Below are 27213 nucleotides of genomic sequence, written 5' to 3'. Positions count from 1 at the left end.
ATGAATGTTATTCTTACAAGGGTCAAGTGCTGACCCTTTTCTGTTCTCTCATTGATACAATATTTCAGTTATTCTTCATTATTGATCTTACTGGCAAGCTTTCATAAACCAGGGAGTGAAACTAGTCAATGACTGAGTGGAAAAATTATAATTCTATAAATCTGTGAAGTCTTAAAACAATACAAAATATATATAAGAAATTTGTGCACAGCATTAGAAATGTTATACCTTATCTGGAATGTCTTTGTAAGTGTGTAAATGTCACTTTATTTTTGTGTACTTATACTGTGTATGTGATACACAACAGGAAAGCATTTGTACAAGGACTGCTATGTTAAAACAGAGACCGGTGTCATCACTGACTAAAGTCATTTAAGATCTCATCTCAATTTTAAAGGAGTCTATATTTTACCCTTATTTTATATCTGGGTTTGTGTAGTGGTACATATATTATACACGCTGTATAGGGAAGGTCAGAGGACAAACATGAAGGAACTGGCCCTCTCCTTCAACCACGTGGGTCCTGGCACTTGCACTCAGGTTTTCATGCTTGGTGGCAAGATGCTTTACTCACCCGGCCATCTCACTGGCTCTCACTTTAGATTGTTTGTTTTTTAACTGTAAAAATGAGAGTTGCACAGTACTGATTCAAACTTTTCTGGCTTTAATATTTTGTGGGTAAAAGGGAAACAAAGACACAAACTCTGCTGTGAGTTCACAAACAAACATCATCCCAGATTGTATACTACTTCATAAGTACCAGGTAAGAACATACCTGTTGGCTATATTCACATTTTTAAGTGTTTACTTTCTCCAGCACATGAACTGAACTGTTCCAAAGGACCTTCCCCGCTCCAGTACTGTGTGCTACATGTGTGAATGAAGTTAAATAGTATAGTTAGATTAGTGGAATTTTCAATTTAAAGGCAGAAATCTTACCTTTGATCCATGTTCTTTGGAAGCTTTGTGTTTTTTTAGTAGGAGGTGATCAAGAAACAACCTATACTAATAATTAGTTCACTTGCTTGGTTTTTCAAGTAAAAATTTCAACATTTTAAAATCAATGAATCATTTTCAAAACTCATTATTAATCCATTCCCATTACCCACTTCCATCTTAAGTTAACAAAGAGAGAAAGAACCCTTTCCTTAATTTTTTTAGGTAAGGTCAAAATAATTAGCTTGTCCACACTGTATATTGTACATTTCAGGGGAAAAAAAACCCAAAGCTTAGAATTGCAGTGCTGCTCCTGCTATATTTACAGAGGTTGCCCCAGTATTCTGCTATAGTCAAAAGGTCATGAATCCAAATCACTCAGGAGTATAATCGATCATTTAAGGTACAATACCACTTACAACATATGTTCATTTTTAGTTAATAACCTTATGAGAGAAGCTTCCAGACACAGCATGAAATAAAAGACTGAGTGAGGGTCATTTAAAAAAATTTAAAGGTAGCAGAGCTCATACAAACACTTAGGAATTTATAAGTAGAAAGAGAAACCAAAAAAGGGTACTGTATTCCATGAATATGAATAGTTCCTATGAAACACAGTAAATATGAACACATGATTTCGCTTATTCCTTTGCATGAATGCCACTTTTTAATAGAAATTAGTCACTTAATGTACATAATGTAGTATCTGCTTTTCCAGGCTAGTAGTTTCTCAACAGTCTCATGGGAAATATTATTCTCCTCAAGATGTGTTTGGATGAGTGAACACTGGAGCATCAACTGTATTTAAGAGAAGGAGTGAGGGTCAGAGTTAACCTGTAGCTAACAACGTGGAGAAAGAAGAAACACAGCCCCACAGGAGTATAAACATGCATTATTAAGTCAAGATTCAAGGTTAACCAACACCACACAGATTTCTCCTCAGCTGAGGGTACACATGGAAAGGGGTGACTTTATCGAGACCCAAAGCTGTAGTAGTAAGGTTCATCAGGGCGAAATCCATATGCAGTGGCAGGACGTCCAAGAATTCCCACAGGTTGGCCAAAGCCATCCATTCCGAGGCTGAAAAGAGAAAGACAGGTGATAAGCTTTTCTGTTTTGAACCACACAGCCACAGTGCAGGTCATCGTCAGGATCTTTGAATGTCACACTTCTAGGATTCCCCAGCAGTGACAGTGATTTTCAGAAATATTATTAATCTTTCTATTCTCATTAACATACAAATTCTAAAATATCCACCTCTGATGATCTATATTCAGACACCAGAAACCTGTCAGGCAGGTCTATTCCAAATAAAGTGAAAGACTCAACTCAACAGTTTGAACTCACAAATTATATATGAAAAAAAATCACATTCTGGCAATGCTCAGCACTACTCTACTGGGAAATGATAACAGTGGTAACTCTCTGTCTTGTGGAGATGGAGCCTAACCCCTGTGAATAGGATATGCAATCTGGAGCATTAGCAGTGAGCTCCTAACACATATATCTAAGTCATTCGAGCCGAGAAGGACAAGAGTGAGGGCTCTGCACAGCCTGCCAATCAGCTGGAGCTGACCTGTAAACTCTTAATGCTAAATTGTGTGTCTTTCTTTTTAGTAAAAGCAAGGCTACTGTAAGCTCTAGTTTATTCTGTGCAAACAGAAGCCAAGGATTTGTAAATATAGCCTGAAGCATAGATACAGTTTATTCTTAATTTATAATGTTCTTTTGTTTCTGAATAAAAGAAAATCTGTTCTACAAAGCATTTTAGCAAAGTATTAGTCATAACTGAAGAAAAGGACAAAAATGTTATTTTGCCAGGCAAATATGGCAGCTTCAACATGCTCATGCATAGCTCATGCAGCGAATGCCAGTGAGCTCAAAATAAAACGAAAGAAAATCATTTATAGTGTGGAAATGTAAGCTTTGAAAACAAAAGGTACATTTGACAACATTATTTGAGATTCTACTAAGCAGAATAATTTTCACCAACAAATGTCAATTTGATTAGAGTAAGTATTCACATTTATATTAACTTCTCACAAGAAGGATTACACTGAAACGCACTAGTAGGTATTAAGGTGCTAATCACACACATGTTCAAGTGTTTGCACATGGATCGGACCATATCTAAAGAGTAAGTGCTATGGCACACGATGCATAAGAATTAAATATAAGACATGCACTTCAAGTGACTCTACCTCTTGGGGTAGGTTTCTATACCTTTCAGCTTAAGATTTATACTGAGTGATCCTGGGAAATAAAACTTAATGAAAAATCTTGGATCCGTAATTTACCAAAGCTAGCTGCAAATTTTAAGTCTGTATTATATTTTGTTCCATGGAAGAGATAAAACTTTGAGAAGAAGGGAAAGTATTATGCAGCTTCAGAGAGGGTGGAGGTTGAGAGTAATCAGAACATATTATATCCATGTATGAAACTGTCAAAGAATACATTTAATTACTTAAAAAGATGTTTCAGAAATTAGTGGATTTAACAAAATTCTATTTATTCACAAGGTACACCTATTCACAGTTAGGGGAACAGTTTGGGAGAAGTTCTGGAAGAGACAGAAACCATAAATACAAAGGGGAGTGACGCAGCCAAACTTATGTCCTTCTGACTCAGGAAGACTGGACATGGCATTAGCAGTCCAGGGACAGTTGTGTGCCCTTACCAGCGACCTAGCAACCAAGGAAACTAAGCTGGGTGTGTGACATCTGCTCTCACTCTGTGTGGCCACTGCATTAGATAGTAGTTTGTAATGTGCGTTTATACATATGAGAATTTAATGGTGTCCTGCTTAGTATGTCTCTGTATGGACCAATTCTTTCTGCTGCCCTGAACATATGGAAAACTTGTAAATCCCTCTATATTAGCTTATGAAGCCCACTATGCTACTTTTTCTTTACAAGACTATTTATAGTGATACTTAAACTTTTGTCTTTAGTGTTAAGATAAAACATTTTAAACCACTGAATTACCCAACCTCAGTATATTTTCTTGATAATATATAATTTTAGTTAAAAAAAAGTCCCTCTCTGATAAGATAACAAGGGATGGAAATGTGACTTTGGGTACCTGGAAAAGAAAATGGAAACAAATCCTTGAAAGTGAAAAATATAACCCAACAATAGTATATTAAACACTTAGAATTTGTTTCTATAAATATACAGAGTAATTTGACACAGAGAAAGCAAAAGCTTGAAGTCTGTCAATATCTACAGTACGTGAAACAAGTCCTCAAGCAGCATTCACTGAGACTCTAAACTTGCGATGGTTCAGAGGGAAACGAATTTGAAGATGACAGGTGACCCTTTACATGCAGCGCATTCCAAGGACACGGCAGCAGCAGGAATCCCTGGCACACTCGGGAAGACAGGCACCTACCTCAGGCTGTTTGGGAGGCTTAATTAGTGCATGTTTGTAAAGCACTTTGAAATCCTTGGATGAAAAGCACTGCGTAAGTGAAAAGCATCATCATTATTTTACTATAATTACATCAGAGCAACACGTCTGTTTCTTCTTTTAAATTCCTAAGTCAGCAATACAAGTACAAGCATGTAATAAATTTATTAGTGGATGTTACTATGAAAAGTACTTTGACCATTTTTTCTTTCATAACCTCATAGTATCTAGGATCTGAAAATCTCCTTTCGAAACAATCTTGTTTGCACTTCAGTTCACAACACTCTTGAAAGCACTCATCCAGACCTTGTCTGAACTGGAAAGGAGGTGCTTGTGACTCTGAGGAGATATGTCAGGCTGCTAGAAAGTTCTCTATTACAGTCCTCTGGAACCCTATCCAAGTAGTCTTAGAATTACTCTCTGATCCATAAGTGAAGTCTAATTCTTTATGTACTGTCTCATCACTGTTTATTCAATCATCAGGACACAATCTTCAATCTCTGCTTCTCATTTGTCTTCTGAAAAACTTTGATTTACCTTTAAATCAAATATGAAGTTTGTATGATATTTATGATGTGGTCTGGAAACACTACAGCAGTGGTGATATACTATCTTGAATGTGCCCAATCTCATCTGAACCATGCATAGCATACAGTGGGAACCTCTCTCTGACTTTATTAATGCAACAAACTCCACTGACCCTAAGAAAAATGTTAAGGAGCTATTATGACAAAGTAGTCTAAGATCGAGTGTATACGTGAATGTATAGTTGTGCATATAGACAAAGACACACCGAGTTTTCACCTGCCAATAAACTGGATATCTTTATTTATAGTCTGTGACTGCCTTTGTGGATTCTATACATCATTACACAGAATATTTGGTTTCAATATAATTATAAACAGGAAACAATGACTTTTAAAATCACTCATGTTTTGTGATTCACAGGTGACATTAAAGGCTGGAGTTAATCTTGGATTGTCAAGTAAAAGTAGCTATCACTGGAGTACATGTTTCCTGACTCTATAGAACTGTCATTACATAATCTCTTAACATTATAGATTATTTCATTTGTATTAATTTAGTATCAATTTATGAAATGATCACTGAATAAAAAAATCAGCATTTTATACTCATAATTAAATAATAAATTGATCATCAGAAGAATTTTGGCATAACTATGATCTGTCATGGGAGTTCCAAGTCTGGTAACTGATTCTTTGTGCATACATCTGCTCATTCAAACAGAACAAACACCTGTTGAATTCCTACCATGTGTTAAGCACGGTGTTTGGAGTTAGCATATAAGCTCATAGGGAATGGCACTATTAGGAGGTGTGATTATTTTTGAGAAAGTATTGCCTTGTATTTTTGAGAAAGTATTGCCTTGTTGGAGAAAGTGCGTCACTGTGGGGGGTGATACATGCTCAAGCTACTCCCAACATATAGTTTATGTCCTATTGCCTGCTAATCAAGATGGAGTACTCTCAGCTTCTTCTCCAGCACCATGTCTGCCTGCATACTATCATGTCTTACCACAATAATAATGGATTAAACATCTGAAACTGTAAGCCCAATTAAATGTTTTTCCTTTATAAGAGTTGCCATAGTCATGGAGTTGCTGTACAGCAGGAGAAACCCTAAGAAAGACAGAGTTGGTACCAGGAGTGGGATATTGCCTGACCATGCTTTTGTTTGAAGGAATATGGACCTTGAAACTGTGGATTAGAAAAGCAGTTGAATACTTTAAGTGCTGCTTAGTGGGCCATCCTAGTAGGAGCATGGAAGACAGTGGCACTGCGTGTGATCTTGGCTTAAGTGGTTTCAGAGTAGAGGAATTTTAGTATGTTGCTTAAAGATCATTCTTGTAATATTTTGGTGAAGAATGTGGCTGCCTTTTGCACTTGTCTGAGGAGTCTGTCTGAGGCTACATGAAGAGATTTGGAATAATTCTCTTGGCAGAAGAAATCTCAAAACAGCCTAATATAGACTCTGTCATGTGGTTATTAGTGGTGTTGTTATTTAAAAAAAGCAGCATGGGCAAGAAAGACACCATACAATAGAGCTCAGGTGGAGAGGTGTTTTGTTGCGGGAGAGTGAATGGGAAAGGGGGGCTATTTATCAACAAAGGTTAATAAATGGTCTTCCCAGGGCTTGGTTATTATCTCAAATTTTCTCAGGACCCCATAAGATCACCAGTGCCCACCAATGAGCAGGAAATAGTCTAGAAAACTACATCAAAATTTCTAAAATATTGTTTATAAATGTTTGTTTTAATTTAAAGGGGGTGGATTATAAACTGTTATTGGTTATAGTCAATCTTTTTCTAAAAAAAGAAAAGGGGATATGATGTAGAAATGATGGGAGTAAAGGGTAGATTATTGAATCTACTTTTGTTAAAAAACAACTGTTAATCTCAAAATATTTTACATTGGTATGGATTTTAGTTTATTTAGTTTATGACATAAATTTAAGGTCATTTTTGTTATAGTGTATGTATATTTCTACTCTTGTTTAAGGTATTATATTTATGCAGCTCATTTAAAATGTAACATATAATTAAAAATACAGATTAATAGTCATCTATAATAGTCAAACTTATAGCCATATTAATTAGTTTTTTTTAGGTATATAAAGATATATTCCAATTAGATAGGTAATATTCAAACACTTTAAAGACCTACATGTTTTAAGAACTTAAGACTTTTCTCGATAGAGACATGTCTGTACTTGGCAGCACCATTTCCTTCAAAGGAAATGATGGGCATTGAAGAAACTCATTATGGGTTTTTGTTCAATGTGGCAAGGCTAGCCATTTGGGCAAGAAACTGTTCTTGCCTGATTGCTTGACAGTATGCTGTATAAACTGGAAATGCAGGACCCACAGGGAAATGACTGCTAAACTTTGCCAAAACAAGGAGTGAGTGTCCTTCATATTCCTGCTTCACAGAAGAAACTACCAGACATTTTGCAACACATAGAGGAAAGCGACTGACAAACCACCAATATAAGCAGGAGAGTCCTTTAAATTTCCTGCTTCACTAAAATGTCTGCCAGATACTACTGGCCTGTAGGCTAAAGATGGATGCCCCAGTGTTACAGAGGAATCTTGGGTGACTGTCCAGGAAGTCAGATGTCTTTGTCATTTCTAGAGTTTTGGTAGTTGATTGCAATGTACTTCCTGTTTACACAGGTAATATTATATCCTTCTGGGGTCTTTGATGGAGATGAAGACTAGGTAGTTCTAATTATAGTTTTCCTTAGTTATGATAAATGATAAATTAGATATGAAACTTTAGACTCAGAAAGACAGGATAGATGATAGGGTATTAAATTTTATCAAATGCAAATAGACTAGATATTGTAACTGTAACTCTTATTTGATAACTGTTTTGTTATATGTAATTTTACTATTTAAAAAAAATCGCCAATTTTGATTAGACAGAAAATGGGTATGCTATGGGATGGTCTTTCTGTATTCTGTGAATATGTGTTGCTCTCATTAGTTGATAAATAAAAAGCTGCTTTGGCCTATGGCAAGGCATCATAGAGCCAGGCAGGAAATCCAAGCAGAAATATAGGACAAGGGTGGAGTCTAGAAGACGAAAATGTGGTAACAAGTCATGAACCATGTGGCAAAGCATAAATAAAAATATGGGTTAATTTAAATGTCAGACTTGGCTAATAATAAGCTTGAGACATCAGCCAAGCATTTATAAGTAATATTAAGCCTCTAAGTGGTTATTTAGGAACAGGCAGGTAAGAGAGAATCCTCTGATTACATTAAGTATTTAATATACCCTGAGTGCATGTGTAATGCACGGCACTGCACTGCTTTAAAACCTGTACAACAGGACACTAAAATACAATGTGAGCATATTAGAGACACAGTACAATCTCTACAGCAGAATCTTTGAGGTTAGACGGTCCTTACATCAGTTAAATTTGAAGGCATTTGTCATTATATTTCTGCCATATATTTTGGTTGTTGCTTCTTGTATAAGAATGTAAGTACCATGGAGGGCTAAGAATGTAATATCCTTTGATGCATATGAAGCACCTAGCATACTCTAACAGGGAATGGACAAAGAGTACCAATGTATGAATGGAGGGGTAGGGCAGATAGGGTTACACAGGTTAAAAAAGAGATGCAGAAGGCAAAACAGCAGCATTTACAAAGTAGCAAGCAAGCACTGTGTTTTGGTCAAATTCTTTTTTTTTTTTTAAGATTAATGCATTTTTAAAAAATTGATTTTATTGAGCTATACATTTTTCTCTGCTCCCCTCCAACTCTCTCCCAGGGTCCCCATGCTCCCAATTTACTCGGGAGATCTTGTCTTTTTCTACTTCCCATATAGATTAGATCTATGTAAGTCTCTCTTAGGATCTTCATTGTTGTCTCGGTTCTCTGGGATTGTGATTTATAGGCTGGTTATCTTTGCTTTATGTCTAAAAACCACTTATGAGTTAGTACACATGATGATTGCCTTTCTGGGTCTGGGTTACCTCACTTAATATGATGTTTTCTAGCTCCATCCATTTGCCTGTAAATTTCTAGATGTCGTTATTTTTTTCTGCTGTGTAGTACTCCATTGTGTAAATGTACCACATTTTCCTTATCCATTCTTTGGTCAAGAGACATTTATGTTGTTTCCAGGTCCTGGCTATGACAAACAATGCTGCTATGAACATAGTTGAGCACATGTCCTTATGGTATGATTGAGCATCCTTTGGATATACACCTAAAAGTAGTATTACTGGGTCTTGAAGAAGATTGTTTCCTAATTTTCTGAGAAATTGCCACACTGATATTCAAAGGGGCTGTACCAGTTTGCACTCCACCAGCAATGCAGGAGTGTTCCCTTTACCCCACACCTCTCCGGCATAAGTTGTCATCAGTGTTTTTGATCTTGGCCATTCCTACAGGTTTAAGATGGAATCTCAGAGTTGTTTTGATTCACATTTCTATGATGACTAAGGATGTTGAGCATTTCCTTAAGTGTCTTTCAGCCATTTTAGATTTCTCTGTTGAGAATTCTCTGTTTTGGTCTCTACTCCATTTTTTTTATTGGATTATGTGTTCTTTTGATAACCAATTTTTTGAGTTCTTTGTATATTTTGGAGATCAGACCTCTGCCTGATGTGGGGCTGGTGAAGATCTTTTCACATTCTGTAGGCTGCTGTTTTGTCTTGTTGTCTGGTCAAATTCTTTAGTGTATGATACAAGCAAGCAACAAGGCTACAGGTCTGAAGTGTGAACAGGACTATATAGTAAAACTCTTCATAGGCTGTGCTAAGAATTGCATGAATTTTGAGAACTGTCAACAGTTTTAAATAATCGTCTAAATCTGTCTTTTAGAAAGTTATCTGTGGTAGGAAAGGGAGTCGGGGTGAATTCGAATACACACACACACTCAGGAGGTAGTAGAGCTGCCCAACTTAAAGAAATGAGAGTTTTAAGCCAGCAGCTTTGTAAACAATGGTGAAAAAATTGTTACAATTCACAATAAATGATAATGTGTGTGTGTGAGCATGTGAGACTGTGTGTGAGTGTATGTGTGAGCATGTATGTGTATGTGAGCATGCGTGTGTGGGGGGGGAGAGAGAGGAGAGAGAGAGAGAGAGAGAGAGAGAGAGAGAGAGAGAGAGAGAGAGAGAGAGAGAGAGAGAGAACACCTGTCTGTACGCATGGGAATGTTCAGCTCTCTCCTCCCTGTGCTGGAAGCTAAACTTAGGCTCTTAGGTTTGGAGGCAAATGCTTTAGCCACAGAAGCATCTTGATGACCTATCATTCCTCTTTTGAAGTGATCTGTTCAAAAAAACTTTACTAGATTAGACATGAAAGTCAAGGGGGAGAATTTAAAAACTGGCTAAAAATTTTATTGACTACGGATAATCAGAATGAAACCACCTTGCTCCATTAGTATAGGAAATGCTTCATGAAATAGCTAAAAGGCTACTGTAGTCCACGTGATGCAGTCAGACAGGCTGAGAAGCCGCTTGTGTCACAGTTTTGAAATTACTGTTGCAGGAAGAGAAATGATGGACAAGTAAATAACACCTAACAAGGTGTGGTCTTAGCAGAAACCCGGATGTAATTTACAGAATAGCCACTAGATGGCGAGCTTGTCTTACCACTGTACTTACTGCCCACTAGTTTCAAAGCAAAGCTAATGGGATTTAAACTGTATTTAACACTGATGGAGTGCAGTTTGTTTTGCTTCCTCATATGATTAATGTTTTCATCTTATAAGAGTGAAATAATGTAGCTCACAAAAACCAGAAAATGTAAAATCTGTAATTGTGGGTGCCTAAAAAATAAGTTAAAATAAAGAATGTCAATTGTCTGACCCTGACAACTTAACTTGCATGTTAAAGTACTATTTTTACAGCATAGTTTGAAAAATGTCAGGAACATAGTGTTTTGTAAGCTTTCCTATAATACATATGTTTTAGGTTTCTCTAAGGATTAGGTAGTCCTGGCTGTCCTGAACTCGCTCTGTAGACAAGGCTGGCCTTGAACTCACAGAAATCCGCTTGATTCTCCTCCCGGGTGCTGGGATTAATAGTTATTGTTTTGAAATCGAATCATTGTATCATTCAGAAAATAAAATCGAGGAGCACAATTATGTAGTCTTTTGATAAATCTGACATATATATGTATATATACACACACATAAAGAATACCTGTAATTTTACATTTACTTTATGTATTGTATAATTATAATTACATTTTCTTTTATTACTAATAAAATAAAGCATTATAGATAATAGTTGGGGATTTCGTTTTTAAGGTGTGTCTTTGTGTGTGCTGTGTGTACCTTCAGAGACCACAAGAGGGCGCTGCACTCCCTAGAGCTCGAGTTAAATGCATGGGTGCTGGGAACTGAACTCAGGTTGGAAGAGAAAAAATGCTCTTAATTCACTTAACCAGTTCTCTAGCCTCATAAGTAATAGTTTTTAATAAATGCAAACTAATTGTTTTTAAAATAAAGGCCAAATTACATGATTATTAGGAAGCTGTACTTAAGTCACGTATCTGGGATTCTTTGAAGTTTTTTGTTAAGGACATTTGTCAGTTGTAAGGAGAAAACTCTGCAGGGGCAGATTCATTTAGATTAGCGACTATGCTGATACCTCAGACGAAAACTAATTTGTGCCAATGACAGAAGAGGCATGTGCAAAACTGTCTCTAATTTATTCCGATGGGTAACGAAATTCCACCTTGCCTCTAATCTCAATACCTGTCTTAATACATATGTAAACTGCTGTTTCCTTCTGCAATGTGTTGTTGAGATTCATAAAGAAGATGAAGAACACCTCAACTACAAAACTTAACACCCCAATTCCCGGGAGCGCTGATGAGCACACTGCCCAGCACGGAAGGTGGTAATGAAGGGACACAGGGACTTATCTTTTTATCACCATCTGAAGAGAACTAGATGTCTTTATTTATACTGGTCCAGAGCAATGGCTAGAGCTTGTCTGGGTAAGAGCAGAGGACAGTAAATTAGGAAGAAAATCATAAGCATTGCTGTGGATTTAAGTGCTTTCTCAGTTCTGAGCTGCTTTTTTCTTTTCTTTTATGTCTACACAGGAGGAGGCCTTCCTTGATCTAGCTTGCCCTCTTACTGGAGATTTTTTCTGTTCTTGTTTTATCTATTCTGCACATTCAAGGAAACATTTCTAAATCTTGTGTTGCTGTGATTTAACACTGACTTTCTGAAGAGAACAATGGCTTGAAAGAAAGAATCACAGCTATTAAATGGCCTTTACTTTTCCTTATTTGCAGCGTAGGTGCCTAAGCCTGTAATGGTCTTAGGCCGTCTAGAGCAGTCTTTTAGTTAGGGTATACCATTTACCTGTCTTTAAATACATATCTTCAATTAAGCATGAGATTCCTTTAAACTGTTGGGTTCTATAATGTCAAGCGATGCCTTGATTCCCAGCACTTAGCAAGCGGCTTAAATAACCTCTGTGCCAATAATCTGAGTCATCAGCACCTCTTCTGAGTAAGTGTTTGTCTGCTACTGAGTCTATATTTATATGATGTCATAATGCCTTTGTTCTTCTAGAGCTACAAAAGTTAATGTTAGAGGTTTCAACAGAGACTAGCATCTCAGTAGCAATGTTTTCTCAGTGACAGATTAACTGTGCCGTCTGGTACCGAGTGGGTTAACTGTGAACACCACAGCTAATTACTATGTAAGGCTAACCTTAGCTGCTGCCTCATTTGGAGACTCTTTAAAATATGAACTGTGGATTTTACCCTATGCACTCTCTTAATGATTTGTTGTTTTAGACTGAAATCACTTCCAGCCATCAGTTATACCCTTGGTCTCTACATATGCACTTTTCCAAGCACAAATATTTCTTTTTCCTATTGGTCTGCCAGCCCTGTCAGAGCAAATTTCACTTTAAACTAAATGCTATGATACTTAAAACCTCTTGGATTACTTGGGCTGCTAGTGTGATCTATGACCTTCCAAGAATGACAGCTGAACTTTCCAATTTGCTTATACTGCTTGGGGAGCTCGAAAGCACATGCCAGGAAGGGGAATGTTTCTGATGTTGAACAGAGAGGAGAATTCTTGTTGGAGGAGGGGGCAAAAGACTATTGAGGACCAAAAAATACTAATAAGAAATGAAAAGAAACCAAACATGCTGTAAAGTGGAATACCTCAAACATAATTCCAAAGTTAGCACCAGCACTAACTGCTCTACTTGGAGTTACTGTAATTTAAGCACCACGTAGAATCCTAGTTAGGCTGCACTACTGGAGTAAGTCCTAGAAATGGAACAGCGTCTAACACCATCCTCATTACCACCAAATAACCAGCCTGTATCAATTTCCACTTTTATTTATAAAATAGAAATTTGACATCTGAAAAAAAAAACAGAAGCAATACAGTCATATAATATGCATGCTATCCCCATTGACATGCTACTTTCTCTTAAGTGAGAAACTATTGCTAACTTTCTGTGAAAAAAAAATCCTTAAATAATCAATACAGTTTGGAAAAATTTCCAGTATAGTTCTGGAACTTTTCTCTTTGTATATCACATAAAACAGGATGAACACAGATCTTAAAAAAACTAAAATGTCATAAAAATAAGGTGTTTAACATAAAGTTTCCAACATATCACCCACTTCTTTCCTTTATTTTGCTGAACAACAGACAAATCATGTCTTTTGAAAGAAATCATTGCAGTTTGTAAATACAGACTTTTTGGAAGATAAATTGAACTAAGTAATGGTTTCCAAACTTAAGAGAGATCCGTTGATTAGAAAACTATAGCTAAACACGTTAAAGATCTAGTTATGTAAGTAGCTAAAAAAGAACATCTGACAATTTGATAATAAATAATTTTTTAATTGTAAATATGCAAAAAAGCACCTTTGCCTTACTAGGCCATTCTTAACACTGAGGGCAGGAGGTGCTATGGCTACTTTGCAGCTGCTCATTCAGCCATCTCCTCAGTAAGCACAGGTAGATGCAAGATACACGCCTCAGAGCTGGCCTGCCCACCAGCCTTAAAGCAGCTCTGCATGTACTCCCCAGGCTTCCTTAGGCTGCGAGCATACACTCTTGTCCCTACACTAGCGGTCTGTCCAAAGAGCTCCATCCATTTTCTACTTAGGTTTGAGGTTAACTGCGGATCATTTGGTTACAAGTCTTCTGATAATAAAGTAGGACGTCGCGTCGCTATGCTGTCTTCAGAGTAGACACTGTCCTTGTGTCAGGCAAATGCGGTGTAGACAGGATACCAGTAACTGCTCTTCTGACTGACACCCCAGGGCCACACCGTAAGTTGTTCTCAAAGGCAAATGGAGACATTGCAAATCCTTTTCTCTATCAGTGATGCATATGGCATTTCTATTTTTGTTAAAAGACTGGGAACTGAATTTACTGAATTCAGCAAAATTAACTGACATGGACTCACTGACAATTCCTGAGCTTTATTAAAGCTAGAGAGGTACTACAGTGACTTCAAAACAAGGGCGTCTGGGTGAAAAGTCTCCCTTTACTGATAAAAGTTGTTTTAGTCTCTTTCTGTAACTTCATAATTTCTTTCTTTGAAGAAGAATGACTATCACACTTTTATTCAGGTCACTACATTTTCAGGTCTTTTTCAACTCTACTCCACTCTTAAGTATACATTTGGTACTGTTTGTATTTGGATTATAACTGCCATGTTATATGAAATGATTAAGGCGTGCCTAAAAATGCTTGGGAAATTCTGACTCCTACATACAATGCAGTAATGGTAAAGAGACAAAGAGACACTGCACCACACATGGTACGCCTCCTGCACACGCTTTCTGTTTGCCTTTCCAAGGCTTCTGCATAAGTCATGAAGATTTATGTCTATGCAGAGGCATGCTAATTATTGTTGCAGTAAAATAATGTCATGGCCAATCAGACTTTCCTTTTCCCGAAGCAAGAGTAGACTGCTTGTATAAACTGGGTAATTCAATCAAACATGTAGATTCTACATCATGATAAATGCAAATGCACAACACCTTTAGGAAAACTGGACAATATCTTACTCTACATCCCGCAGGCTCATGTTAAAGGATTAAATCAAGAGGATTTTTAGCTATTTCATGCAAATCGCTTCCCACACTGCACCTGTACCCAGGCAACTGCTAGTGGCTGTTTCTTTAGTCAGGAGCACAGGACATGAAAACAGTTGGGGTACAGTATTTTATTTGGTGGTATCTGCTGTCTGAGGTTGTAGAAAAGCTTGACAATCTGGGACTCACATGTAACTTGGGCAAAGATGGGAACTGTTCAGGGTGATGGGAATGTGCCTTCAGGTTGCAGTCAGTTGTTCCAATGGACATGCAGATGCACCTACATAAGTTGTTCCAAGTCTACAGGGCCAGGAACAGCAATTCCATTAAAGACAACTCTGGACCCTACTTGATGATGATAAACAGTACCTCTTTTTTCCAGGTGTTGAAAGAAAAAGGCAAAAAGGTGATAGTTTCTTTTCTCCATGCAGAAAATAAGGTAAATGTACAATTAATTGTATACTATTTAAATATACATTTAAAATTGTAAATTTTTGAAACCCATACATACATACATACATACATACATACATACATACATACATACATACATTTCTTTCCCCTGTTACTCTTGTGGTACTTGGTAGTATTTTTTTTTAAATTAGCTTCTCAATCATCATCTGGAAAGAAAACAGCTCTGATAAAGCACGGTCACTACTGTGTATCATAAAGCAGGGACAAGCTATTTTACACTCACAGATATGATACAGTGCTGTCCTACATCTACAGTGCTGCAGGATACAATGGAAAAGGCAGGATTTGAGACTTGATTCTACTTTTCCAGCGGAGGATGGCAAGACACACAGCCAGAAACCTTCCTTAAACTTTTTTTTTTTTTTGACAGGATCTCAGTATGTAGCCCCAGTTGGCCTCAGAGATCTGCCTGCCTCTGCCTTCAGATGTCTGGGATTATAGGCATGCGCCACCACACCAAGCTAACTTTTAAAAGCTGCTGTTTCCTTACCTCACAATATCTCACACCATCTTCTGACCACCATTCTAACTTTATGGAACTTCCCGTCTGATTTAACAGTGTCATTTCTTTGATGCTGAGGCTACCATCCAGGAGTTCATATATGTTACCACTGAGCTACATGTCCAGACCTTGAGAAGATACCTGCTTTGATTACAGTTGCAGTTTGAACTGTATTTGCCTATGCTCACAGAAGTCCCCTCTGTCCTTTCACAGCTGAGGGCTCTAAATCAGCCACATGACCCTGCAACCAATTCTGGCTTCCTTAAGGAAGCTTTGCCTTATGTGACAGTAGGGTGGTTCTTGTTATGGATTAAAACCAAGCAAACCCTAAAATGGAAAGAACTCCTCAAAAGGTGGAATATACCAATTTTAGATACAATTTCTTCCAAAGCAAACAAAGACACCACAGGTTTGTGTATGATTATCTTTCATCATTTGAAACAGAACGTTGACTACACTCACAAAATTACTGATAGTTTAAGTATTGAAAACTTAAACTATTTAAGGTCTTTAACTCAAAGAGCAGAAGGAAGCACTTGCTATGTCCCTATAGTCTGAAATTATATATAAACTCTGATTGAAAATTCAACATAGAAATTGTAAATGTACATACACATATATAAGGTATGTATAATCACCTTTAATGGAAGCACAAAGCTTACTATTTTAAAATTACTCTTTTACTATTTTTTATTATAAATTTTAAAATTACTATTTTAAAATTACTCTTCTCAACCAAAAACACAATGCAGTATTTGAAACACCTTCAATTAGAGTGCCGACCTCGACCCTCTGAGCAGGTCTGAATTCTATTTTAATCATGGAGGCTCTGGGCAGCTGGTGACAACAAATGCTTTGCCCTACCCTCTGGAAACACTGCATGCTACCTAACGTTCCTACCTGTAAACTGTACAGGAATACAGTCCTCAGTTTACTCTTCTCACTGCAGACAGCTTCATATGTGAATAACCATCATGGCAGTGCATTCTGCTTCTTTTTAAACCTGACACATTTCAACCATTCTTCTGTAATCTAAAATTCTTTAAACAAAAAGTTGCAAGAATCTTCCAGTAACTAGGATGTCAACTGGATGCTCACCTTTCTAACCAGGCATGGTGACTCATGCCTGAAGTCCCTGGAAGCAGAGGGAGGAAGTATAAGGCTACTGTGCACACATGACATCAGCTGTCTGTTGAGTTCCTTCCCAGCCACCAGCACTGTACAGTAAGACCTTGTTAAACACAAATTCTGTTTTTTGTTTTTGTCATTTGTTCCCCTGAGAGTGTATGTTTGTGTATCTACCTATGTAAAGTGAAAAGTGAATTTCCACTGAGTAGTCCTTCCCCCACGAGATAGGAGGTATTAAAATCAGCTTCTATATCATATCAACATCATCTCCTTGACACTCTGATGCAATAGCTACGCCAAAACTCACACTTTTCCAAATTACATTGTGTTGAAATAAGAGCGGCGGGGCTGCATCCCCAGCACCCCAGCTGCCTGCTAGCTCATGCCCGAAATAACAACATACAAACTGCATTCATCCAAACACCGCTTGGCCCATTTCCATCTAGCCTCTTCTAGGCTAACTCTCGCAACTGGACTAGCCCATTTCTAGTAATGTGTGTAAGCACCCCAAGGTGCACTCACCGGGAAGATTCCAGCCTGCATCCATCCTGGGTCGGAGCTGCCTGAGAGAACAGAGCATGGCGTCTCTGCTCCAGAGAGCAGAGCTATCAGGTCTGTCCGGGAGCAAAGCAGAGTCTGACCTCACTTCCTCTTCTTCCCAGAATTCTATTCTGTTTACTCCTCCCACCTATGCTTTAACCTATCAGGGCCAGCCAAGCAGTTTCTTTATTGCTCAATGACCTTCCTCCATCAACATTGTATAAGACATTAACGTGTTCTTAAAGAGGCAGTGTCTCTATTGCAAAACCACAAGCTGCAATATGGTCAACTCTTTTTTCGTTTTTGTTTTTGTTATAAGAAACCATCTAAAAACTCTAGCGAATTATTAAAATATATAAGCACAAGATTTTTTTAAGACAATACAATTTAGGAGGCTAGATTTGGTAAAGAATATGATTCTTGGTCAAATACCATACTTCTTATTCAACACATTGGGTAACCAATTATTTTTCCCATGAGAAAATACTAAAGATCTTTATTTCTTAAATAGAAGTTAAAGAAAAGCAACAAAGCAATAGCATGCTTTTCAGAAAAAAAGTGGGGTGGGGGGAAAGGGCTTCTTCATATTTTTTCAGATGACCTAGCCATCCTTTCTAAAGATCACTAAATCTATTTCCTATGAAGATATGGTCAAGTTTAAAATACATTCAAGTGTTTATTCTACTGGATGTACACACACATACAGACTTTACTCAGGGATAAGGGTAAGAACGAGCAAGAGAAGATAAAAATTGATATCCAAATCCAGATCTTAATACTATCCTTTTCTAGGCCTGAGAATACTACTGCCCTTTAAAAATGAACACAATAAGAAAGTTAAAGTAAGGAATAATAAACAGGGTACTTAAACACATTATAAATTATGTATTATATTGATATCTGTCCTAGGTCCTATTCAAACACTTATCAATTAAACAGACTACAGCTAAAAATTTAAATGATAAGACATTGGATGCATATCTTCTATCTTCACTTTGATTCTATCTTTATGTTGTGTTCTTTTAGATCTGAATAACACTTCAGAAACTACATTGAAAGCACCTTAGAAATCACAGAAACAGCAACAACAGGACTCTGAGGCAAGCGTGTGCCTTCTAATGTACTAGCCAACTACTGCTCCTTAACAGGAGAGAACGGGATGAAGGGAGTTGGATAGGATTTGTTGCTGTAGAATGTCTGCTATTTGACACTGAAAGTTAATATGAGATTCCGTAATAATATCCTTGATTATATCATCATTTCCTAGAAATACAACTTTAAAATGTATGCTGCAACTTCAGCATGGACTCATATAACACCTTGAACAGATATTCAGGGCAAGTAACCCTAATATTTGACAACTTAGGAAATTATGTGATGTCTAAACACACTGTATTTATCTTTCTGCATGAAAACTTGTCTTTCAAATAAATGTTAACTACAGAAAAAAATGTATATAGTTCAGACAGTGTCTTATGTAATTTTAGCTGGCCTCCAATTCACAATGTAGTCCAGGATGGCCTTGAACTTCTGTCCTACTTCTATCTCCAAAGTGCTGGGAGTACTGGAGACCAAACCCAGAGCATCCTGCCAGCATGCTACCTACTGAGCTGCAACCTGGCAATTCCTCTGAAAATCTAAAACTTGGTTATAATTAACTAGACTTTTAATGCTAATACTATTCTCTTTCACTATCATGGTGAAGCTAAGCTATGTTTCTTTAGGATGGATGAAATCAGATGGATTGCTGATGTGATTTTATATACTCTAATTGTAATTTTGGAGCGTTCTTTCTTTTGGAAATAAAATGTTACAGGCTATTATGTTTTACATTTAGCACAGATGAGTACTTCTTAGTATATTTAATTTGATATATAGAAGTATTATACAGCTTTACAAAGAATGTTAACTAGGTCTTAATCATAAAAGCAAGTATCTAAGAGTTTAAACCTTATCTGGATTACTAAAATATTTGTTCATAAAGCAAAGTCATATGCCAACAATTTATAAATAGAAGCACATAATGCTATATGCAGGATATATAGGACAATATATCATGGTAATGTATATTTAATACATGTTTTTTATTATACTCTTGAAAGGATGACATAGAAGAGTAAAGGTTAAGCATAACAGTAAAAAATTATGAAAAGTTAATTCACATTGAAAATAAGATACAGCATGGGAAGTGAAATAAGTTCATCTGTGTTGAAAGACAGGCCCTGCCCTTTGTAATTCATTAATTCAATTCAGCCAATGTTTATGAGAATCTAGTGTGTGCCAGGTATTACAGACACAACTCTGAATGAGACTGTCAAAGTTCTTGTCCTAGCGTCTACATTCTTGAGGAAAAAGGGGTTATTATTTTAGTAATCCAGATAAGGTTTATTTCCTTGTGGAAATGACAATCAGAGCAGATGGAGTGAAGGGGTTGCTTTTATGCAGGAATAACATTTCAGTTGAGACTCAAAAGACAAAAGCTAGGTAGTTAAAAAATCTGATGACTACTCGAGCTAAACACAAAGGTGTCAAAGTAGGAAGTACCTCTTCATGGAGGAAGGGACACAACTGGGACATAAGTAGAGGAAGCTGAAGGAGCAAAAGTGTCAGACAATGTAGAAATGCCCAGAGCATGCTGAAGAATTTGCCTTTTCTTAAAGGTGCAGGGGAGCCAGGGCTTGACTTAGGAAGATGATGTGGGATTTCTCTCTGTATGCTGTGATTACCATTAATGAATAAAGGAACTGCTTTGGGCCTATAGCAGAGCTATAGGGGAACAGAGCTAGGCGGGGAAACTAAACAGAATGCTGGGAGAAAGGAAGAGGGGTCAGAGAGAAGCCATGGAGCTGCCGCCAGAGACAGACACTGGGAACTTTACCCTGTAAGCCACAGCCATGCGATGATACAGATTAATGGAGATGGGTAAAATTAATATGTAAGAGTTAGCCCATAAGAAGCTAGAGCTAATGAGCCAAGCAGTGATTTAATTAATACAGTTTCTGTGTGATTATTTTGGGGCTAAGCAGCCAGGAACAAACTAGCGGCCTCCTTACTACAGGAAGACTGCAATGACTACCGTGAAAAAGAGTGACATGAAATGAGAGGAACATGAGGTGAGGTGGCTGCAGAATCAAGGTAATTAGGAGGCTACTGGGTAGCTCAGCGATGCTGGTAGTAGCATCATGAACTAGAGTGGGTAGCTTAGTAATGCTAGTGGTAGTATCATGGAGTGCTAGCTGTAAACTGTAAGAAAAGTCCAAATATGAGACAGTGTCCTAAGTGGAAAAAAAAAAAACCAGAAGATGGACTGAATATTGGAGAGGGCCTAGTGGGAAAGAGGAAAAATCAAGGAAGAGTCCACAATTCATGACTTGACTACTTGGTGAATGGTTGTAACATCTATTAAGATAGGACAGTGTTCATATAGATGCAACAGTTTGACAATCTTACAAGTATTTAACTGGCTATGTCAACTAGGAAGAGAGAAAAGGATAGTGTTCAAGTAAGTCTCTGAAAAAAGAATAAGATGTCAGATACTACTGAAAACCAACAGGATCTGCTTTATATCCTATAAACAGTGGGAATGAAAAGGTACTCTCAGAATAGGGCCAGGCTGAAGTACCCAACATTTACAGGTGGGGAGGAGAAGCGGTTACAAGTCAAGGAACAGTGGAAAGGAGTGAAGAAGGGCTGATGAGAAAGATCAGAAAATGGTATGATTTGAATTGAAGTAAGGGATATTTCAAGGAGCAGGGCTCCTTGGTGTTAGGCACAGATAGATGAGCTAAAAATAAGAAAAGTCTACTGCTTCAGTAATACAAAACCTACTCGCAATTTTGGCAAGAAAACTGGAGAAGCACAAAATAGAATTCAAAGATTTCTTTTTTATTTTTAAATTCCCCCTGCCTCTCTGTGTATGTGTGTGTGTGTGTTTGTTTGAATGCATGCATGTACCAAGTTCAGTCAGAAGAGGGCATCAAACTCCCTGGAACTGCAGTTACAGATGGCTGTGACCCACCATGTGGGTGTGGGATGAAGCCCACGTCATCTGCAAAAGCACCAGTGCTCTTAACTGCTGGTCCATTTCTCTTACCCAGAATTGAGTATTTTTGGAGAAGTTCTGAGTATGAGAAAGCAAGCAGTAGTTGGACTGTAATATGAGGTCAAGTGGAGTTTACAAGGTGACAGGATGAGAGCCAGTAGAAGGAAGGGTGGGACATGAAAGTCGTCTTCAGGAAGGTAGAGGATTGGGTCCAGAGGGTTAGGCGAAACATTTGGACAAAGGTCACTGTCATCATTCTAACAAGGTGGAAGACAGGAAGGTGGATATAAATATGAGTTTCTGGATTGTCCTGGGTAACCAGCTTTCTTCTGCATGCTTTACAAACAGAATGTCTGCTTTCAGTTGTGAACATTAAATGAATAAAGGCAACAACCAATAGAAATTAGCACACTCCTTCCTACGCCTCTGGGGCATGTTAGTAAATGCTAACCATCACTATTAATGGCTACGAAAGATATCAGATTGGAAAGCATTAATGGAATAACCTTTCACACACTCCAGTCTGAATAAAGATAACACTGACGTGGCATCGACACCAGCGTTGCTTCTGTTGTTCTGCAACGTTATTTTATCATTTGAACCTGTTCTGGGCTATTCCAGTCACACAGAAATGAGCTCCTGGGAACAATTTCATTTGTCTAAGATGTAGTTTTCCTTTTTAAAGAGCTTTAAAATTGTAAAAAAAAATGTTTATCTTATGGAGAAATGTTCTGTAGACTTTCAATATCAGAATTTTGGGTGGACCTAAAATTGCAAAAAGACAACACAATTCTTGAACAGCTTAAGAAGACCGTAGCCCTGTTTGAAAGCTAGGCCAGAGTAGAACCCATAGCTTCCCAGCTCACCACTGCTACACAGTACCAACATCTTCTGGAGAGCCAAAGACAGCACCTACTGTACTTCTTCCTTAAAATGCCAATCACTCTTTTTTTTTTTTTATTTTAAAGAAAGAATACTTTGAAAGAAGAGTATGGGCTGGGTGGTGGTGGTGCTTGCCTTTTATCTCAGCACTCGGGAGGAAGACGGATCTCTGTGAATTTGAGGATAGTCAAGTTTACAGAGCGAGTTCCAGGGCTGGCTCTATAGCTACTGGGAAAACCTGTCTCAAAAAAACAAAAAGAAAAAAAAAAGAAATTGTGTGTGCGCGTGCTTGTGTGCACACCCACATGTGTTTCTGTGTGTATGTGTGCATATGCACTGGCATGCATTTGGAGGTCAGGTCAGAGGACATTTGGGCGAGTTAATTCTTTCCCTCCACTATATGGGTTTCAGAGATCCAACTTAGGTTATCAGGCTTGGTTGCAACTGCCTTTACCTAACAAGCCACTTTGCTGGCCAACTACCCTCTTTTTTAAATAGAGCAGCCAATTAGTATTTTCCAAAGGTGGATCTTCTACGCTCAAGAGAATTGATTGGATGGTCTCTAATTCAGAAATATTCTCCTCAATTCTCAATCTGTTTTTAAGCACTGCTTTATGATTAGCTGAATCAGTGAATGGACATTATACACTACTCACTCATTCCCACGTTCTGATTTTTATGGAAAATTATTTATTCTATGGAAGGATTATTATAACAGTAACTGCAAATTCAGTGATGAGAAATGATAAAACTGATTTAAATTTTATTTTTCTTAATAATATTCATATGTATGGTCCATAGGAACACATAATAAAATATATTTATTTTGGCTATCATTCAAAATTGCCATAGGAGGATAAATTTCATGATACAGACAAGTTGCTAAATACCAACTGCCAATCATAACAGGGCAATATAAAAGGTAAAAGACAAGTGAACAATAAATTCAATATACAATAATTGAGTTTATCAAATAAAGGAAATGTTTGTACTTTACTATGAAGATGTACTTTCTTTTTTCTTTTCCTTTTGGTTTGTCAGACTAAAGGCATGTGTCACCACCGTCTGGTGAAGTTACACTTCTTAATATAGAAAATTCAGTAACTTCAAGGTAATTTTGAAAGTCTACAGATTTACTGAATAATTGTTATATTTATTCTACATGTATAGAGATAATTTTTTCACCGGATAAAATGGCTGAGTGGGTTTAATAATGTTATTTTTGTTCTAAGAGTAGCTCTTATAATGTGGAAATGAAGATTTCTGAGTCTCGGAACTCCCTTGGTACAACGTGATCATTTCTGTCCCTGAAGTAAAAAATAGTGTTCTTACTCATTAAATTAATTAGCTATAAGTTTATATTCACACTAAAGATATAGTCTAACCAAAGGGGACAGAAGGGTTTTGGTTGTTTAAAAGCCTTCTAGTGGACCAATTTTAACCTTAATGGCAGCATGTCAACCCCCTACTGCCCTACCCCAGACCAACTCTCAGACCTATTCACATCCTAAAATTTTCTTTCAGTTTTGGTCTTGCAACCATGTGATTTGATAAAAAGTAGGTCACTTGAAAAGGAAGAAAGCTCAATAAAATGAATTACAAAGACAACAAGATTAAACTGATTGCACTGTTTTCATACACCCTCGCAGAAACCGTGCAAATAGGCAGTTGGCTGTGGTTTGGCATGTAGCAGCATGTGACCAGTGAGGAGGAGGAAATTTTATTCTCATTAACTGTTGCAGATTTACTGCAGTGAAAAAGGGCTATGTAACCCGAGATGTGACAGTCCAGAAAGATCAAAGCCTCGGACTGGAAACTAAATAAACCCTCTGGCTACTTCCTGCAAGGAAAATTCACTTTGGCAATGTAAAACAGAGCCCAGTTAAAAACTACTCTCAGCTTTATGAGCTGTCATAGCAGCCCAAGCAGTTTGGGCTGGCTGAGTTTAGAACATTATATTTCCTTGTTTTTGTCTTAGATACTTCTATAAGGAGGTTTATAGACTAACTTCCCACCCCAACACAACAAGAAACTTCTTGTAGTCGAAACAGCACAGCCACTAAGCATACTAATGCAGGTCTTCGTTTGTAAATACCTTTTCCATTCATTACAACTTAGTATTTTGCTCTTAGATTTAACTTGGGAATATGAGATTTACTTTGACATCTCACCTACAACCTGTACAATTCCTATTCAAACTAAATGCAAATCAGCTACACAGCCCACATGGCTTTTATATGTTTAGTAAGCTATTTGTACAGCACATCCAGAGTGACTATGGGCAACATGGAGAATAAGGCAATTAATATTACATTAAAAGGCCTACGGCCCAGCATCGAGCTTCAGCTGTTCTCTTAACAATTTGAAGACAAAAAATTCCTGTTTGATGTCTTTAATATATGAAGAACTTAAAAACTGTTCATAACAGGTCACATCAAAACTGACAGGGCTGGAATGAATAATTAACTCTACTTTGAATTACACAATACTCTCCAGGTAAGGAGTAAGCTTAATACCACTGACTCCAGACTCAAAGCATAAGTGACTGCTCCACTGCTCTCATTTTAAAGGGGTGATATTGCTTATACATTTATTATTCAATTTATAATATGAATAAAGAAGCATCTGAAGTGATAATTTCCATTGCAATAATTTTTTTTTAATGCAAGCACTACCTAGGCCAAACATCTCTTATGAGCATTCACCTATGCTTAAAGACTTTAGACTGTTTCCATTTATAACTGCAATTATTTTGAAACAGGATCTCATAATCACCCAGGCTGACCTGCCTTTAGATTCTCCTGCTTCAGCTTCCTGAATTCTGGGCTTACAGATATAAGCCCAGAATAATACAGATTATATACAGATATAGACCAATATACCTGATTAAATTCATTCTTGTTTTATCTGTAGACCCCACAAAAATGTAACTAATACACTTGAAAAAGACATGAACTTTAACACTGACAATCACTCTTAAAAGGTGCCTATGTGTTTAATTTCCCAGTCACGCCAGCATTAACACCCGTATCATGTCTTTGAATACAAGGCTATACACATTGATGTGCTAACATTTTTACAGGATTTAGCCCTATTATTTTATGTCTAGATTCAATTATACCATTTTTTATCCTAAATGAAAGTCTTAATGAGAATAATGCAATTTTTATTGTTGTTATTTTCTGAGACAAGGTTTCACTGTGTTGTTGAAGCATTGTGTGTCCTGGATCTCACTATGTAGACCACCAGGCTGGCCTCCAACTCACAGGGATCCACCTGCCTCTGCCTCTCCAGTGCTGGGATTAAAGGTGTGCACCACCACTGCCTGGCTTATAAATGTGGTTTATTTATACACAGCTAATGTGCATGCCGCCAAGGACCTTGCTCTGGCACTACACTGATGACAGCAGTTCTACTGTCAAGTTCTCTTGCCTCTAAATTTGCAAAGGAAAGTAAATAACTGAAAATACCTCTCCAACTAAGCACTACGACCTCTCTAGGATAAAACATCTTCCCAAGTTTCCAGTGATTTTTGGCTTGCACTGTATTTCTCAGTAAAGTTTATAGTTTGCTAATGCTTATGTGTGATAATCTAATAAAATCTAACCTTAAAGGTTATAGGCCCAATTTACTAATAAAATCTAATTCAATTTTCCATGGGAAATGCAGATAATTAGTATCGAAGCAGTAGAAGAGGCCTTTCTCTGCTAGAAAGAACTGTCTCAGTACATAGTTTAAATAAATGACAAGTAAGGCTGAAGTACAGCAAATTCATAAGGATGTATTTTCCAAGAAAAACCAGAACCATCATGTAGAAAATACTTTACACGGGTTAGTTAGCTGAATAAATTATTTGCACAAGGCATTTATCCTTCAACACTGAGATAATCTCATTCATTTCACTCTCACTTTAATACAACTGGTTTTAATTTTTAGAGGGAATTTAAGGTAATGAACTAATTACTTAATGTGTTAATAAACTCACAGCAGCTTGCCTCCAAGTAAATGTAAATTACCAATTTGCAAAAAAACATGTCAAATGTATTAAGGCAAAATAGGTTAATGATTTGTCCTACTGAGAAATGAATGCCACATCTCCCTTTAAAAAGCGCTCTAAACTTCCCAAAAAAGGTCACTGGTGATTGATGTATCTCCTTGTCATCTGGGTCCAGTAACTGTGCAAAAACCAAGGTTGTTGCTTAAGGACTTCAGTGTTTATTACCACCCAGTCTGCTTCCATAAAAATCTCTGAACCTTGATTTCCATTTCCACTCTTCGCCCTCTCTTCCTCACATACATGATTTTGATCGAATGTGATAAGTGAAATTACACAGATTAAGTTATTTGCTTTTGTGTACTTAGATTAAATTTTTAAAAAGTCTTAAACATTTTATTCTTTGAGAAACTTAAAGGCTCCTAGGAATATTTTATCTTGAAAAAATGAAACTGGTAATATCCAGCAATATAAATAAGATTTCCCCTAAGGACTATCTTACATCACAAGTCTCCTGATGTGAAATGCACACCACTGTCACGCAGTCGCTGCCACTCCTGCTCAGCAGACTCACATCCTACAGGTCTAAAGTAGAATACCCACATCACCACTATCTTAGGCATCATATCCTCTATCATAAAGCTTATGAATGATTGTTAATTTCAAGAAATTTTGTGACATATTTCTACTCTCTTAATACAAAACTAGAAAGAGGTTAGAATTATTTC

The 27213-nt window shown here is 37.2% G+C and overlaps 1 protein-coding gene across 1 annotated transcript in view; it reads right to left on the bottom strand.

The window, feature by feature from the left end:
* Window positions 1-249: 249 nt before the first annotated feature.
* The window catches only part of Kifap3 (kinesin associated protein 3), a 122768-nt gene continuing 95804 nt past the window's right edge, over window positions 250-27213 (bottom strand). The window contains exon 20 of the mRNA XM_050158422.1: window positions 250-2016. Coding sequence (XP_050014379.1) covers window positions 1908-2016 — 109 coding nt within the window. The 3' untranslated portion in view covers window positions 250-1907. The remainder of the gene's footprint in view (window positions 2017-27213) is intronic.

The sequence above is a fragment of the Alexandromys fortis genome, unplaced genomic scaffold (assembly GCF_014885135.2).
Source record: "Alexandromys fortis isolate MF-2015 unplaced genomic scaffold, M_Fortis_MF-2015_v1.1 scaffold_97, whole genome shotgun sequence".
Lineage (NCBI taxonomy): Eukaryota > Metazoa > Chordata > Mammalia > Rodentia > Cricetidae > Alexandromys > Alexandromys fortis.
Note: the sequence above shows the minus strand (reverse complement) of the source record. Positions and strands in the feature narration are given on the sequence as shown.